This window comes from Gorilla gorilla, chromosome 14 (assembly GCF_029281585.2).
Source record: "Gorilla gorilla gorilla isolate KB3781 chromosome 14, NHGRI_mGorGor1-v2.1_pri, whole genome shotgun sequence".
In the NCBI taxonomy this organism is placed as follows: Eukaryota; Metazoa; Chordata; class Mammalia; order Primates; family Hominidae; genus Gorilla; species Gorilla gorilla.
In genome coordinates this window covers 42,626,870-42,644,858 of record NC_073238.2, presented here as the reverse complement: position 1 = coordinate 42,644,858, position 17,989 = coordinate 42,626,870, and the positions used below count along the sequence as shown (strand labels likewise).

General features: G+C 45.5%; 1 protein-coding gene across 1 annotated transcript in view; it reads left to right on the top strand.

Annotated features, from left to right (window-relative positions):
* Window positions 1–17,548, top strand: part of FLT1 (fms related receptor tyrosine kinase 1) — a 194,464-nt gene extending 176,916 nt beyond the window's left edge. The window contains exons 25-30 of the mRNA XM_031001276.3: window positions 422–521; window positions 5,911–6,016; window positions 6,272–6,414; window positions 8,978–9,062; window positions 11,134–11,228; window positions 14,552–17,548. Of these exons, the coding sequence (XP_030857136.1) occupies window positions 422–521; window positions 5,911–6,016; window positions 6,272–6,414; window positions 8,978–9,062; window positions 11,134–11,228; window positions 14,552–14,753 (731 nt within the window). The 3' untranslated portion in view covers window positions 14,754–17,548. The remainder of the gene's footprint in view (window positions 1–421; window positions 522–5,910; window positions 6,017–6,271; window positions 6,415–8,977; window positions 9,063–11,133; window positions 11,229–14,551) is intronic.
* The last annotated feature ends 441 nt before the right edge of the window (window positions 17,549–17,989 follow it).

The following is a 17,989-nucleotide window of genomic DNA, read 5'->3' as shown; positions in this document are numbered from 1 at the left end:
ACCACCACACTCCAGCCTGGTGACAGAGGGAGACCCGTCTCTTCCAAAAAAAAAAAGCTCACTAACCCAAAGGATGAGTCTCTAATGATGGGACTTCTTTAGTTACTTGTGGGGAGAAGGCAAGGACCCTTCAGATGGCACCCCTTCCTCTGACCACACAGGCAGAAGTAGCCATAGGAATGGCCTGTGAGCACCAGGTGCCCCGCACCATGTGACCACCCAACCAAGCGGGTGTCCTTAGCAAGGATTTGCTGAGCTTCTCTGTGTATTGTACTGTATGTTGAGATCTGTTGTAATCCCTGGGAATTTATTACTAAAACGTAGCTTTAAAGGGAGGAAAGAAACACTGAATTGTCCCCTCTTGGTCTTTTGTACCCTTAAGCCATAACAGGCCCTGTGTTTTCCACATTGTCTCCCGCAGGTGGGTCTCCATACCCAGGAGTACAAATGGATGAGGACTTTTGCAGTCGCCTGAGGGAAGGCATGAGGATGAGAGCTCCTGAGTACTCTACTCCCGAAATGTGAGCCCTTGGTGCCCTCTGCTCCCCATCTGACAGCTCGCTTTTCACCAGGGCATCCCTGAGAGGGGATGTTTTATGGATTCTTAGAGTCCCAGTCTTCGAAGATGCCAAGGTTCTTCTTTCCTTTAGAGATGCTCCCCTCAGCCCGTCAGGCCCAGATATGCTGGGAGTGTTTTCTTGCTGTGGGGCACGTGGCCCTTGACCCATCCCTACCTATTTCCTGTCCTGACCACTGACATGACTTTTCAAGGGCTCTAGCTGGGAACTGAAGTTAGAAATTCAGTTTCTAGGTATGAATCCAGGCAAAACAAACAGACCACCCAGGAACTGAATGCAAGACCTTGGCCTCACTCACAGAGTGGGAGCCAAACAGGCCTAGCAGCCCCAGGGATGGAGGGCTAGACCTTGGTCTTGTGACCAGTCCTGTGTCTGCACAGAACACCCGTGAGGGGGTTGATGTGGTCTGCAGAACAGGTCTTGGAGAGGAAAAGGAGAACTTCCTGATGTCATGATTATGCTTCACAGAAGGCTTTGTGGGCAATACAACTTCTTTAGAATCCTTTGGGAGGAATAGGGGCCGGGTGCAGTGGCTCACATGTGTAATCCCAGCACTTTGGGAGGCAGAGGCGGGCGGATCACTTGAGGTCAGGAGTTCGAGACTAGCCTGGCCGACATGGTGAAACCCCGTCTCTACTAAAAATACAAAAGTTAGCCGGGCCTGGTGGCAGCTACTCGGGAGGCTGAGGCATGAGAATCACTTGAGCCTATGAAGCGGAGATTGCAGTGAGCCAAGATCGCGCCACTGCACTCCAACCTGGGTGACAGAGTGAGACTATGTCTCAAAAAAAAAAACCTTTTAGGAATAGGCCCAGCAGCTGTCTGAAGCTGCCTGGTCAGATGGCTTTTCGGGGTGTCCATGTGAGGCTTTCTCCGTTGTGCAAATTGCACTTGCTTGCCTGTCTTGGACACTTTTTTTCCTGGGGCTTTGTGGATGTTTTGCACTTTGAGGCCTGAGCAGGAATGTGATGACACTTGCACTTCTGTGGAGCTGCTGACAAGGACTTGGGCCTCCCTGAGGCGGCACCACCTTTCCTGAACTGGCAGGGGCCCTCCCATTCCACCCACACAATGGGGTCCTGTCAGAAGCCCTGGCTGGCCTTTCAGAAGGAATCAGAGGGAATGCAGGAAGTGTGGGCTTGGCCAAAGGGCAAAGTCACTGTCTCTTTCCTTCATCATCTCGGGGTAAGGGTAGGTCAGACCCAGGATGGGGAACTGGACGAGGTGGACATGAGACTCAGGCCCAACAGCAGGGCTGGGGAGCTCTGCCTGAGCATAGGGAAGTGGGAGGGGACCTGTTCTTGTCACTGGTGCGTGGTGTCCTCATCAGAAAAGTACAGGGAGCTGAGGCAAGGCCTGTTTCTGAGAGCTGGGGATAGAGCTAGATGATTAACTTTATGATTTTCTAAGTGTTTTCCCACACATAGTCTCATTTGAAGTTCCCAGAGACCTTGAGGGGTGGTCAGGGCAGCTATTGTAATCTGAATTTAGCGAGTAATGAAACTGAGATGCCGAGACCTGAAGCAATGTGCCGTCTGTCAGCTGAGAAGCAGAGGAGACAGTTAGAACCCAAGCCTCTGGACTGATGTCCCTAGACCACGGCTGTTGAATTAGGAACAGACCCCACGTTCCTCAGTAGAAATGCTTCTCTGATATGGCCACTCATGCTTTGAATTAAATATGTCCTTCCAATCTTCATATAGTCTGAAAATCTCGAGAAAGTTCTCAATTACACTAATAGTTGTTATTATTAAATAACAATATTTTTACATCAAAATAAATGCAAAACAGTATGAAATTAAGTTTTATTTTTACTTCCATATAAATTCTAAATAGTATGAAATTAGTTTAGTTGGGTTTTTTTGTTTGTTTTTTTGAGATAGTGTCTCGCTGTGTTGTCCAGGCTAGAGTGCAGTGGCGTGATCTCAGCTCACTGCAACCTCCACCTCCTGAGTTCAAGTCATTCTTTTTCCTCAGCCTACTGAGTTGCTGGGACTACAGGCATGTGCCACCACGCCTGGCTAATTTTTGTATTTTTTTGTAGAGATGGAGTTTCTCCATGTTGGCCAGGCTGGTCTCGAACTCCTGAGCTCAAGTGATCCACTGGCCTTGGCCTCCCAAAGTGTTGAGGTTACAGGCGTGAGCCTCCATGCCTGGCCTGAAATTAGTTTTTATTATAACAATATTGAATAATACTGATTAAATAGTTATTTGGTGCTTATAAGTGCCACTATTTTAAGCATTAATTTATTTAATGCTCATAACAGTCCTATAAAGTAGGACTACCATGATCCCCATTTCACAGATGAGAAAACAGGCACCGCACATGTAAGTGATTTGCTCAAGCCTGCGTTGGTAATAAGCGAATTCAGCTTGAGTCCAGAGTCCACAGCACCATCCTACACCGCTGCAGAGTGTGTTTCCCATTCATACCCAGGCTGTGGTCGGAAATAACTCAGAGGTACAAAGTCACATCAGCTTTGGACCAAAAACTGCTTTGGACTTTCTCAAACCTTCAAGTCTTTACATAAACCTCACTCAGGTAGCTCCCGTGCCTCAGGTGACCTAGAGAGAGTGGTATGGTTCCTTAATTCTGAGGAGGGAGAGATTTTAGAAATTTTAAAAAGTAAGAAGCTCTGTGAAATACTTCCTCAGAAGGCCAGACTTCAAACCTTCAGCCATTTTCTCCAGCATGTGAAAGCTGATGGAGTAATTTCCTTCTTGTTTGTTCTAACAGTAGGAAGGGCTGGGTGAGGACCAAGTGCAGCTTCTCAGAACTGGGATTCTGTGATCTGAACTTGGCCTAAAGCGGTGTGTATTTGGGAACTTGGGTGATAGCTTGGAAAGAAAACTTCCTGGAGGCCCCTCATCCCCAGCTTGGATGCAAGCTAATGTCTCTTAACTTTACTAAACCCATTTACTTAGTGGTACAAAATCTTGTAACATTGAGTTGTTGGTTCCCGGCCCAGATACTGTTGAATCAGATGTCTTTCAATAAGGGAATAAGCAATGAATTTTTTGATTTTTTTTTCTTTTCATTTGATGTTTGCTGAGATGATTTGCATTGGATTTTAGGCAAGAAGAGTGGAAACTAGAAATCGGAATCCAAGAGTCAAAAGTAAAAAACAGCAAGTGGTTGTAGATGGTTCTGTTTACGAGTGTCAGCAGGAGAACTAGGGAGTGTCCTGCTCAGGATGGTGCATCTCCCAGACAGCAGCTTGATCCTGTGGGGAGACGATGGTGCAGGAGGAGACGAGCCCAGAGCCTCTGCCTGAAGGCCTCTCTTTGGAGCCCAGCCTCAACCTCCCAGGCTCAAGTGATCCTCCCGCCTCAGCCTCCTGTACTACAGGGACTACAGGCATGCATCACCATGCTTGACTAATTCTTGTATGTTTTTGTGGAGATAAAGTCTCACTATGTTGTCCAGGATGATCTTGAACTCCTGACCTCAAACGATTGTCCCACCATGGCCTCCCAAAGCATTGGGATTACAGGTGTGAGCCACCACACCCGGATTCTTCTCTTTTTTTTTTTTTTTTTTTTTTTACCTCCCTGTATTCTTACTGCCTTTGGCAGCCACCTCATGTACTTTGAAACAAAATAGGAATATACTTAAGAGATATCTGGAGCCATTGGCACCCCCTAAAGGCATACCTCTAAGAAGTGTCAGAGGGAGGATATGAACTAGGGTTTCTCAGGTTATTTCCCCAGCAACCGCCATCTCCCAGCACAAGTAACGTCTGCAGTACAGCTGAAGAATTCACAGAAGGAGCAGAGTTATCTCTTCCCGGAGACCAGTCTGACTTCTTTTAGCAGATATTTATTGCCCTGTGGTAGGCGAGAGGTGTGGAAATGAGGCCCAGCCCACATAGTGCTTACAGCCCAATTCCCACCCAGAGCCAAATTCGGAGCCCATTCAGGTTTGAGTGTAACTCAGAGTCCCTTCTCATCCAGATCATCTTCTGAGAGAAGAGGTAACATATAATAAACATCCCTTGAAGAGCACAAGGTTCAAGAAGAATCAATTCTTAATGCAGTGTGTGTATGGACCTCTGGCCTGTGTTTTTCAGAGAGGGCGGTAGGTACAGACCTCGATTCCGTGCAGACATGACCAAGAGAGGAGCCTGATACCTTTACATCTAAAATGTAAAGAAGAGGCCGGGCGCAGTGGCTCATGCCTGTAATCCCAGAACTTTGGGAGGCCGAGGCTGGTGAATCAATTGAGGCCAGGAGTTCGAGACCAGCCTGGAAAACATGATAAAACCCCATCTCTACTAAAAATACAAAAATTAACCAGGTGTGGTGGTGGGTGCCTGTGATCCCAGCTACTCAGGAGGCTAAGGCAGGAGGATCGCTTGAACCTGGGAGCCGGAGGTTGCAGTAAGCTGAGATCATGGCACTGCACTCCAGCCTGGACGACAGAGTGAGGGTCTGCATCAAAATAATAATAAAAATAAAAATAAAAATAAAATGTAAGAGAAGAATCACAGAGGAGTCTGTTGACATTGGAATCCCAGGACAAGATTTGACCTCTGTGCTATTAAGACAAACGTTTTCATTATCCAGGAGCCCAACCTGCACTGTGTGCCTTGAGCGGTGGGAGGCCAGTTTGTAACAGCGGCTTTGCAGTGCTGGGGGAGAATGATCAGCTACACACAGGAACCTTGCTCACAGCCCCAGAAACTCCACACTGTGGGCTTCACCTTCTGGAAGTGACACAGTCATGTACACAGGACCTTCCCCACCAGTCTCCACTGCTGAGCCCATCAAGGGAGGTGCGAGGACTTGGAAATGCCACATGCTTTTTGAGAAGCCAGCTCAAACCAACCTTTGTTACAACTCGAGAATGAAATAAGTACTACAAACTATTCAGCCATTGATATTTATGGCTGTATGACTTTTTTTTTTTTTTTTTTTTTAACTTTAAGGACATTGTCCTACTTCTGAAAGTGTGGGGAGGAGTACTCCACTTCACACTGAACTGCAGTGAGCGGTGGGGTTTCCTTTCCGAATTGCTGTGTTTCATTCACGGAACTCAGACCTTCTATCTGCAGAGGCCACAGGCACAACAAAGAACCTGGGTATCCATGAGCTCTGGTGGGTTGGTTAGTCTGCCTTGGTAGACGTGTTTTCCACTGACCACAGGACCTGGCCCAGACAGCCTTTTAAGTGCTGGTGCTATAAACCCAAACCTAAAAATGAAGCAGGGTCACATAGTACAGAAAGCTTGGGCTTTATGCGGATGATGACAGCCCTCCTTTTGTAGTACGTAAGGCAATGCATAGGATGATCACTGCTCTCCAACTATTTCTGTTGCTGTTTTCCCCACCAGCTATCAGATCATGCTGGACTGCTGGCACAGAGACCCAAAAGAAAGGCCAAGATTTGCAGAACTTGTGGAAAAACTAGGTGATTTGCTTCAAGCAAATGTACAACAGGTAAAACTAAATTTATCTACATCAAAATGCCTTTGAATGTACATCAGGGGGGCATTTTATTTTTTTTTAAGAGCTATTAATATAATAGCTGAGATCAGAAGTTTAAAAAAAGGGTGTGTGTGTGTATATACAGAATTATCTTCTCAAAACACAACCAAGATTGTGCAAATGACATAGTCAAAGTTGACATAATGGTTCATAGAAATTGTTGAAGTCAGAATTGGTGCAACGAGCGCTCTATCTTTGGTATTTTAGGATGGTAAAGACTACATCCCAATCAATGCCATACTGACAGGAAATAGTGGGTTTACATACTCAACTCCTGCCTTCTCTGAGGACTTCTTCAAGGAAAGTATTTCAGCTCCGAAGTTTAATTCAGGAAGCTCTGATGATGTCAGGTAAGATTTCTTTCTCAAACTTTATATCACAGAATTTTCCAACAAAAAAAAAAAAAAAAGAAAGAAAGACAAAAGAGAGAGAGAAAGAAAGAAAGAAAGAAAGATGATGTAGCGATCACCACCCATATGCCCATCCCCTAAATTCAACTGTTGTTAACATTTTGCCCTATTTTGTCTATTATACTCTCTATGATTGTGTTTGTTACGGATTTTTCTTTTTGCCAAACCATTTAAAAGGAGGCTTAAGGCATAATAGCACTTTACTCCTAAATACTTTAGTATACATTTTGGAAGAAGGCTATTGTTGCTGGGCACAGTGGCTCCTGCCTGTAATCGCAGCACTTTGGGAGACTGAGGTGGGAGGATCACTTGAGCCTAGGAGTTCAAAATCTGCCTCGGCAACATAGAGAGACCTCATCTTACTAAAAATTTAAAAATTAGCCGGGTGTGGTGGTGGGCACCTGTAGTCCCAGCTACTCAGGAGGCTGAGGTTGGAGGATCACTTGAGCCCAGGAGGCTGCAGTGGGCTATGATTATGTGACTGCACTCAAAGAAGGACATTCTCCAGTGTAAACCACACCAAAATTATCGCACCAAATAAATTCCTTAATGCCATCTAATAGTCAAATTTCCATAATTCCACCCAAGTGTCTTTACATGTTTTTTTTAAAAGCAGGATCCAATTAAGAATAACAGATTACATTTTCTTAAGTTTCTTGTCTATCTTATTCTAGAACCTTCCCCCATCTTTTCCCCATTACATTGAATTTTTTGGTGAAACCTTAGATAAAACTAAACAAACAAAGCGAGCTGTGTTTTCATTTGTTTTGCTTTGTTTTGACCTAACAAATGAATCTATCCCGTATTACTGCAGAGGGAATTGGAGAAGGGGCAAGGCAAGGGAACAAATATGTACTGTGGCCACTGCTGGCCCGGGGACTGCACTTCAGGACTGATAGTTAGGCGTGCACGAAACCTGGGCAGGGATGATGGTTACACAGATGAGTGCTGGGTCTGGCAAGGTGCTAGGCTTTTTCCATATATCAACTCCTCTCACGCTCAGAGCAGCATATCATTCCCGTCACACAAATGGGGACCTTAAGGCTCCCAGAAGGAAGGCTTGCCGAAACTGTGTGGCTAGAAACTGGCAGAATAATTTTCTAACCCAGGAGTTCTGACCCTCCCTCCCTGTACCCGATGCAGTCAGGACTCCTTTTAGGGCCTCCAGACTGTACTATGGGCCTCTAGCATCTCTCTTTGCAGTAGGCACAGCTCTCTGAAGCTGCAGCAGTCAGAAAATACTGCTTGCGGCTGGGCACAGTGGCTCACGCCTGTAATCCCAGCACTTTGGGAGGCCGAGACGGGTGGATCACCTGAGGTCAGGAGTTCAAGACCAGCCTGGCCAACATGGTGAAATCCCATCTCTACTAAAAATACAAAAATTAGCTGGATGTGGTGGCACGTACCTGTAGTCCCAGCTACTCAGGAGGCTGAGGTGGGAGAATCACTTGAACCAGGGAGGCGGAGGTTTCAGTGAGCCGAGATCGTGCCATTGCACTCCAGCACTGGGTGACAGAGCGAGGCTCTGTCTCCAAAAAAAAAAAAAAGGAAAAAAGAAAATACTGCTACCCACCAGTGACAGGCCTCAAAGAAACCCAGTGGGCAAATCCAGACTTGTGGTGATGGATTACAGGTCAGCCTCACTGTTCAGGCCTCACAACCAGTCCAAGAGGCTGAAGCAGATGTGTCATCATTTTGTAAAGCTGAGAAAACTAGTTCGGATTAAATAAATTGGCAAGGTCTGTCTGGGTTAGAGAGGGGGGGGGCAGTGGCATGGCAAAGTCATATGTGGACCCTTCTAAGGCTGCTTAGCCTTAAGCCAGTAGGGAGCTTGCCCAAGACACTGGGACTGGCAGAGAGTGACAGAGTATGGGACTGAGAAATTCAGTCAGTAGGTGAACTTGCCTTGTGAGTAACCACAGAGTGGATGTCTCCAATAGTCTTTCCTAATACATCAACAACAAAAGTCAGTAGGTAGTTATAGAGGCATCATACAACACTACCCAATTCTCCCAATCTGTAATCACACACACACACACACAAAATACAAGCCTGGCGCTAGCACTCGATTATGCCATTAAATAATATTTAGCCGTGTACCCATGCCAGGTCACTTTGCCACCTCACATCCTTTTCGGAGCACCTGATAAAGTCATACCACTTCCCTGCACATCATTTCTCTCCTGTGCCATTGGGCACTCAGACGAGATGATGCCTCCAGTCTCTCCTAGGTCTGGCATTCTCTGGTTTCACAACGGACCAGAGTAGGTCCCTCTGGGAGTTTCCTCAACCCTACAGAATGTGAATTGACAACCACAGGAGGCAGTGGCAATGCTGTCAAGATTCCCAGGGGTCACGGCGGGGAGATCGGGGCCTCGGGAGTTAGGTGATTCCTGTTGGTGTGTTGGTTCATCTTAGCTGGGATATGGTGCCTGTGGTCTCCTGACTCATTAGAGCTGGATGCCTTTTCCTGTCTTGATAATTCTTTCTGTTTCTTCATTAGATATGTAAATGCTTTCAAGTTCATGAGCCTGGAAAGAATCAAAACCTTTGAAGAACTTTTACCAAATGCCACCTCCATGTTTGATGTAAGTCATGAAGTTAAGGTACCTAGTGCACCCCGATAGACCCCTTCTTCAGATCCCTTCCAAACACCAACGCCAGTAATGTAGTAGTTCTTGGTCAGTGAGGGTCTGGATTCAGGAGTGGCTGAAATGACAGTGTGGGGAGGACTGACAACTAGACCTAGCTGTGCAGAACTAATTTGAAAGTAGAGTTCCATGCACTCACTCCAGGCCCCAAGTCCCTGCGTGGTAGGAATTTAGACCCTGAGGAAACTCCATTGTGTGTTTCTAAGCTGCTTAGCTGTCAGTGATGCAGCTTCGCTTTCAGAGTAACTAACAGAGGAACTCCCAGCTGTGTGGGTGATGGGCTTTGTGATGTAACAGAGAGCGCTCTCCTGCAAGCAGCCTTGAGGCTGGGAGGGGTCCACCTAAGCCTTCTGCTCCTTTCCCCTGAGATCCTACAGATTGAACAGCTGTGTTCCTACCCAGCCACACTGGGAGATGCTAACCAGTATAGCCTGGCAAACAAGAGGTCTCCCAGCTCTTCTCTCTAAAGCCCTGTGATGTGGGGTTGAGGGGCTAAGGGGAGGAGAGGAGGATGGGCAGGAGCGATATTGCAGTTCTGATGTTGCAGACTCTGGGACTCAAACTGTGATCTCCAGATAGGCAGGTTCCTACGACCTAGGAACTGGCTAGAAATGCCAGCTCTCAGGACCTGCCCACACCCACTGAGTCAGGCTGCGCCTTGGCAAGATCCCTAGGGGATTCCTGCACACATTAATGTTTAAGAAGTGCTGGTGAGGCCGGGCGCAGTGGCTCAAGCCAGTAATCCCAGCACTTTGGGAGGCCGAGGCGGGCAGATCACGAGGTCAGGAGATCGAGACCATCCTGGCTAACATGGTGAAACCCAGTCTCTACTAAAAACACAAAAAAATTAGCTGGGCGTGGTGGCGGGCTCCTGTAGTCCCAGCTACTAGGAAGGCTGAGGCAGGAGAATGGCGTGAACCCGGGAGGCGGAAGTTGCAGTGAGCCGAGATCGCGCCACTGCACTCCAGCCTGGGCGACAGAGCGAGACTGTCTCAAAAAAAAAAAGAAGTGCTGGCAATGACCTTGTCCCATAAAGGGCCTGGAAGGCCAACGACAGTGTGAACGTGATCACGACAATCAGTGTGGCCTTGAAGCAAGCACAGTCACCCTTAAAAAAAAAAAAAAAATCAAAAACAAAAAACCACAACCTTGTCAGACACACCAGATAAAGGGAAATATTTTAAATACTTTAAGCATCAAAAATAAGCTGAAGAATATAAAGGTGAAGTATATGGATATCTTGTTTGACTGCTTGGTACATTTTTTTCAAGGCCAAGGGAAAAATACTGAGCAAAACGTGAAAGAATTCTCAACCTTCACCCTCCCCACCCTAATCAGTGGTGAATGATGACAGCTTCTTTGTTTGCTTAGGTGTTTACTCGTAATTAAGGACAGGAACACTGCCCTGTAAGAGCCTTAAAGGGTGGCAGGAACAAAGCGTGGGATCCACTTACTGGAACATGCCGTATTAACAAAGTAGTGAAGAGTCTGCAGGCAACTCACTGCCAAAAGAAACCAACAAGGAAGTCTAATTGCTGGAGACCATGACAAAGGCCTGGGGGCTGAGAATTCCATTGAGTTCAAGAAAAAAAATCGAACGATGTCTTTACGATTTCTTAGAATTTGTGTCTATGATGGCCACCGCTACCATAGCATACTCATAGTCAATCGTGATCTGCCAAATTAGTTTTAGTATCTTTATGCAATAAATTGCATCACAGTTTACTATGGAAAATGCTAACCTGTTACTTGCCATTTTCCCTTTTGCTTAAATGTATTTACTTCACGTTCAGGAAGGGCCTCAAAGTCACTGGGGATCAGACATGATTTGCAGCGGGTCAAGTTTGTAGTGGCCAACTTAGAGAAAATGCTTTGTCTCAATAGGCTGGGATTGTGGAGGGTGAGGCAGAGCCTGGATCAACAGATGTATCCCAGGATCATCCCTCAGGCTCAGCATGGACCCCCGCTGGGCCAGGCAAGAGTATAACCTTTCTCCTTCTCCCCCTAGGACTACCAGGGGGACAGCAGCACTCTGTTGGCCTCTCCCATGCTGAAGCGCTTCACCTGGACTGACAGCAAACCCAAGGCCTCGCTCAGGATTGAGTAAGAATTGGGTATCTTTTCTGTGATCAGTTGATGGAGGGGTACGAGGGGAGATGCTGGGGGAAGGTGGTATAATGAGGGATGTTTGAGGACTACTTGCCCTCCTGAACTGTAGTGTCCGCGAGTTGCAGAAAACCATTTCCCTCCAGAGGGCAAAAAAAGGGGAACATCAAATGGGACATATGAGCAGCAAGCTCTGGGGAAAACATGCAGAGAATCTTGCAAAGACAGGCAGTCCAGATGTGGCCAGCACAGTGCCTCAGGTGAAAGAAGCCTGATGTGCCCACCTGTGCGTGGTGCAGACAGAGACACGCTCCCGGCGGTGGGAGAGGATGCCCCCACTGTCACTCCCTATGCCGGCAGGGTTCATACACCAGGAGTCACAGTACTGTTTTCCAGGGCTAAGACCTGTACCCTGAGAGCTCAGCCCGTACAGATGAATGAGTTTCCCATTTCATCCTGGCACCCTTTTCTCACTTGACAATTTCTCCACAAAGCCCTGGCTTGACCAGTCCACCAGCTCCTCCCTCCACGCCGTGGCCACCACTGTGGAGTCCTTGCCTTATGCACCACTGAATGCCACTGCAGCTTCTCTGTGCGAGTCTCTACCTTGCAATGGTGCTGGACTGGGAAAAGCTGCACCTGTCAGATGTTCCTTCCTTTCCTCATTCAAATGCCTGTCCCTGTCTCACCCGAAGGCAGAACCTTTTCCTCTTTCACCTAAATCCGGGGTGGGCAGCCATTTTTTTAAAGGGCTAGTCAGCAAATGCTCCCTACTGCCATTAGCAGGGGTGTCCAATCTTTTGACTTCCCTGGGCCACGATGGAAGAATAATTATCTTGGATCACACATAAAATATACTGACACTGACGATAGCTGGTAAGCTAAAAAAGTTGCAAAAAAATCTCATAATGTTTTAAGAAAGTTTATGAGTTTGTGTTGGGCTGCACTCAAAGCCATCCTGGGATTCATGTAGCCCGTGGGCCACAAGTTAGGCAAGTTTGCATTATAGTATAAAAAGCAACCGTAGACAATACATCATCAAGTAGGCATAGCTCTGTTCCCACACATTGTATTTACAGAAACAGGTGGGCATGGCCAGTGAGTACACGAAAAGATGCTCAACATCATCCGTCATTAGGGAAATACAAATCAAGACTACCATGAGGGGCTGGGTGTGGTGGCTCATGCAGTAGTCTCAACACTTTGGGAGGCTGAGGTGGGTGGATCACTTGAGCCCAGGAGCAACATGGCAAAACCCTTTCTCTACTAAAACTACAGAAATTAGCCGGGTGTGCTGGCATGTGCCTGTAGTCCCAGCTACTTGGGAGGCTGGGGTGGGAGGATCACTTGAGCTTGGGAGGTTGAGGCTGCAGTGAGCCACAATTGCACCACTACACTCTAGCCTGGGTGACAGAGGGAGAAAAAAGGGAAAGAAATTACCATGAGATACCACTTTACGCCCATGAGGATAGCTAGATGAAGTCAGTGTGGCGAGGATATGGAGAAATTGGAACCCTCATACACAGCTGGGGGAAATGTAAAATGGTGCAGTCACTTTGGAAAACAGTTTAGCTGTTGCCCAAAAGGTTAAACAGTTATCCCGAGACTCAGCAATTCAACTCCTAGGTATATACTCAAGAGAAATGAAAACTGATATCCACAGCAAAACTTGCATACAGATGTTCATAGCAGCATTATTCATGATAGCCAAAAGTAGAAACAACCTAAATATCCATCAGCTGATGACTCAATGAATAAAATATGGTATATGCACACAATATAATATTGGCAATAAAAAGTATGAAGTATGCATGCATGCTACAATATGGATGAACCTTGAAAATATTATGCTAAGTAAAAGAAGCCAGTCATAAAATATCTCCTATTGCATGATTCCTTTTATATGAAATGCCCAGAATTGGTAAATCTAGAGACAGAAAGTAGACCAGTAGTTTCCTTGGGCTGGGGCTGGAGGGTGTGAGGAAGAAAGGCTGCTAACAGGTATGCGTTTTGGGGGATGATGACAACGCTCTAAAGTTGATTATGGTGATGGTTGCACAATTTGTGTCTACACAAAAAACCATTGGCTTACACATTTTAAATAGGCGAATTATGCAGTATGTAAATTATATCTCCATAAAGCTCTCATTAAAAAAACACCAGACAGGTGGGCAGATATGGGTTATAGTTTTTGAACCCTGATCTAAATCAAAGGATGGCAACAAGTGCCTCCAAGTGATGTAGTTAGCACAACTCATCGACCACAAGTAAATGGGAAAGACAGGGGCATTTCCAGGCAAACATCTGCGTGTGTGTTTCCTTTTCACATGAGCACAATGGTATTAGAATTGAGTTACAGTAGATCAGAGGCACCAATGAGGAATGAATGGATCAAAGGGGAAGGTAGGATACTTGCTCTTTTGTTTCCTACTTTGGAACACTTCTGTTTCCTACTTTGGAACACTTCAGAAAATGGGTGGTGACTAATTTTATCTAGATATTTGTTAAAGAAGACCGTAAATTGTATCCTCTACTCTGAGACTGAAAATACAGAACATGGACATGTTAGTCCAGACCGGTCTAAAACAAGCTTTACGGGTCCCCTGCCTCATCCCAGATCCTTTGAAAATAAAAAATTTGAACGACTATTAAAGGGCAAGAGCAGCCCTTCTTCCTCAGGTGTCTGTCCTAGTCTGGATGTAACATAGAGGACCCAGAAGCAAGTTTCTCCACCCTTGAGCCTTGCTGGTGATAAGCAGCACCGTAACTAAAACGTTTCCTCTTCTAGAACACAGGCACGATAGGCAGAGAGGCACTCACTTGTGTGTGTGAAGCTTTATTGTTTTTTGAGACTGTTGTAACAAGTTGCCACTAACTTGGCAACTTACAAGAGAAATTTATTCTCTTGCAGTTCTGGAGGCCAGAAGGGATAAAAAATATGAAAAATTTGAATATTTTGGAGGGTAGGAGGCATTTCTCAGCCTACCACAGAAGCTGTTTGACCCAAGAATAGGAGAGGGCTGCACCCAAGTCTTGGAGTTACTTTCCACCTGGATTATGGACTTGCGTTATCTTATCATACATTTCATACCCTCCCCCAGCCACTGTCTTTCTGCCCAATGACACCAAGCTGTTAAGAGGGAGGCCGTGTGCAGCTTTAGAACAGAGGAAATCTGACAGCAATTGAAGTGGGGGGGTTCAAAAACTATGAACTCTAGACAGGTATGAACAAATGACCCACTCAGAAAGAGTAGATTTTAGTGTCTTTGTTTTCTAAAAACCAATTTTGAATATTTGATTTCTTTCCTTTCTTTCTTTAGCTTGAGAGTAACCAGTAAAAGTAAGGAGTCGGGGCTGTCTGATGTCAGCAGGCCCAGTTTCTGCCATTCCAGCTGTGGGCACGTCAGCGAAGGCAAGCGCAGGTTCACCTACGACCACGCTGAGATGGAAAGGAAAATCGCGTGCTGCTCCCCGCCCCCAGACTACAACTCGGTGGTCCTGTACTCCACCCCACCCATCTAGAGTTTGACACGAAGCCTTATTTCTAGAAGCACATGTGTATTTATACCCCCAGGAAACTAGCTTTTGCCAGTATTATGCATATATGAGTTTACACCTTTACCTTTCCATGGGAGCCAGCTGCTTTTTGTGATTTTTTAATAGTGCTTTTTTTTTTTTGACTAACAAGAATGTAACTCCAGATAGAGAAATAGTGACAAGTGAAGAACACTACTGCTAAATCCTCATGTTACTCAGTGTTAGAGAAATCCTTCCTAAACCCAATGACTTCCCTGCTCCAACCCCCCGCCACCTCAGGGCACGCAGGACCAGTTTGATTGAGGAGCTGCACTGATCACCCAATGCATCACGTACCCCACTGGGCCAGCCCCGCAGCCCAAAACCCAGGGCAACAAGCCCGTTAGCCCCAGGGATCACTGGCTGGCCTGAGCAACATCTCGGGAGTCCTCTAGCAGGCCTAAGACATGTGAGGAGGAAAAGGAAAAAAGCAAAAAGCAAGGGAGAAAAGGGAAACCGGGAGAAGGCATGAGAAAGAATTTGAGACGCACCATGTGGGCACGGAGGGGGACAGGGCTCAGCAATGCCATTTCAGTGGCTTCCCAGCTCTGACCCTTCTACATTTGAGGGCCCAGCCAGGAGCAGATGGACAGCGATGAGGGGACATTTTCTGGATTCTGGGAGGCAAGAAAAGGACAAATATCTTTTTTGGAACTAAAGCAAATTTTAGAACTTTACCTATGGAAGTGGTTCTATGTCCATTCTCATTCGTGGCATGTTTTGATTTGTAGCACTGAGGGTGGCACTCAACTCTGAGCCCATACTTTTGGCTCCTCTAGTAAGATGCACTGAAAACTTAGCCAGAGTCAGGTTGTCTCCAGGGCATGATGGCCTTACACTTAAAATGTCACATTCTATTTTGGGTATTAATATATAGTCCAGACACTTAACTCAATTTCTTGATATTATTCTGTTTTGCACAGTTAGTTGTGAAAGAAAGCTGAGAAGAATGAAAATGCAGTCCTGAGGAGAGTTTTCTCCATACCAAAACGAGGGCTGATGGAGGAAAAAGGTCAATAAGGTCAAGGGAAAACCCCGTCTCTATACCAACCAAACCAATTCACCAACACAGTTGGGACCCAAAACACAGGAAGTCAGTCACGTTTCCTTTTCATTTAATGGGGATTCCACTATCTCACACTAATCTGAAAGGATGTGGAAGAGCATCAGCTGACGCATATTAAGCACTTTAAGCTCCTTGAGTAAAAAGGTGGTATGTAATTTATGCAAGATATTTCTCCAGTTGGGACTCAGGATATTAGTTAATGAGCCATCACTAGAAGAAAAGCCCGTTTTCAACTGCTTTGAACCTTGCCTGGGGTCCGAGCATGATGGGAATAGGGAGACAGGGTAGGAAAGGGCGCCTACTCTTCAGGGTCTAAAGATCAAGTGGGCCTTGGATCGCTAAGCTGGCTCTGTTTGATGCTATTTATGCAAGTTAGGGTCTATGTATTTAGGATGTCTGCACCTTCTGCAGCCAGTCAGAAGCTGGAGAGGCAACAGTGGATTGCTGCTTCTTGGGGAGAAGAGTATGCTTCCTTTTATCCATGTAATTTAACTGTAGAACCTGAGCTCTAAGTAACCGAAGAATGTATGCCTCTGTTCTTATGTGCCACATCCTTGTTTAAAGGCTCTCTGTATGAAGAGATGGGACCGTCATCAGCACATTCCCTAGTGAGCCTACTGGCTCCTGGCAGCGGCTTTTGTGGAAGACTCACTAGCCAGAAGAGAGGAGTGGGACAGGCCTCTCCACCAAGATCTAAATCCAAACAAAAGCAGGCTAGAGCCAGAAGAGAGGACAAGTCTTTGTTCTTCCTCTTCTTTACATACGCAAACCACCTGTGACAGCTGGCAATTTTATAAATCAGGTAACTGGAAGGAGGTTAAACACAGAAAAAAGAAGACCTCAGTCAATTCTCTACTTTTTTTTTTTTCCAAATCAGATAATAGCCCAGCAAATAGTGATAACAAATAAAACCTTAGCTATTCATATGTCTTGATTTCAATAACTAATTCTTAATCATTAAGAGACCATAATAAATACTCCTTTTCAAGAGAAAAGCAAAACCATTAGAATTGTTACTCAGCTCCTTCAAACTCAGGTTTGTAGCATACATGAGTCCATCCATCAGTCAAAGAATGGTTCCATCTGGAGTCTTAATGTAGAAAGAAAAATGGAGACTTGTAATAATGAGCTAGTTACAAAGTGCTTGTTCATTAAAATAGCACTGAAAATTGAAACATGAATTAACTGATAATATTCCAATCATTTGCCATTTATGACAAAAATGGTTGGCACTAACAAAGAACGAGCACTTCCTTTCAGAGTTTCTGAGATAATGTACGTGGAACAGTGTGGGTGGAATGGGGCTGAAACCATATGCAAGTCTGTGTCTTGTCAGTCCAAGAAGTGACACCTAGATGTTAACTTTAGGGACCCGTGCCTTGTTTCCTAGCCCACAAGAATGCAAACATCAAACAGATACTCGCTAGCCTCATTTAAATTGATTAAAGGAGGAGTGCATCTTTGGCCAACAGTGGTGTAACTATATGTGTGTGTGTGTGTGTGTGTGTGTGTTTTGTGCATAACTATTTAAGGAAACTGGAATTTTAAAGTTACTTTTATACAAACCAAGAATATATGCTACAGATATAAGACAGACATGGTTTGGTCCTATATTTCTAGTCATGATGAATGTATTTTGTATACCATCTTCATATAATAAACTTCCAAAAACACATATATTTTCTCCCTGATTTGCTTGTAAGTGTAAAAAAGAGGTCACAGGTGTCCCTGGGGGTGGAGGACTAGTGCTCTTTATTAAACACAGCACAAGAAAGATAAAGCAAATGCTGCTGAAGAGAGGGCAAAGAGGTTTCTATCGGTCCTAGAAAATGGCTGTGCTATACAATCAGAACACTGCAACCAGTAAGTAAAAAACAAAATCAAACTAGGCAGATTGCCCAGAAAACTAAACCCTAACATCAACAGGATCATGAAACAAGTAAAGCATATGCTGGGTGTGAGTGCCAGCCGCAGAGAAAAGTGCCCTCAATTAAAGAGAGGCAGTTGTCCCCAAACACTAATTTTCAGCTGATAAATAATTAGCATAATCACAGAGGGTGTGTACACATGCTGCAGAAAACCACACAAAATAATAGGCAAAAGCTTGAAACCCAAG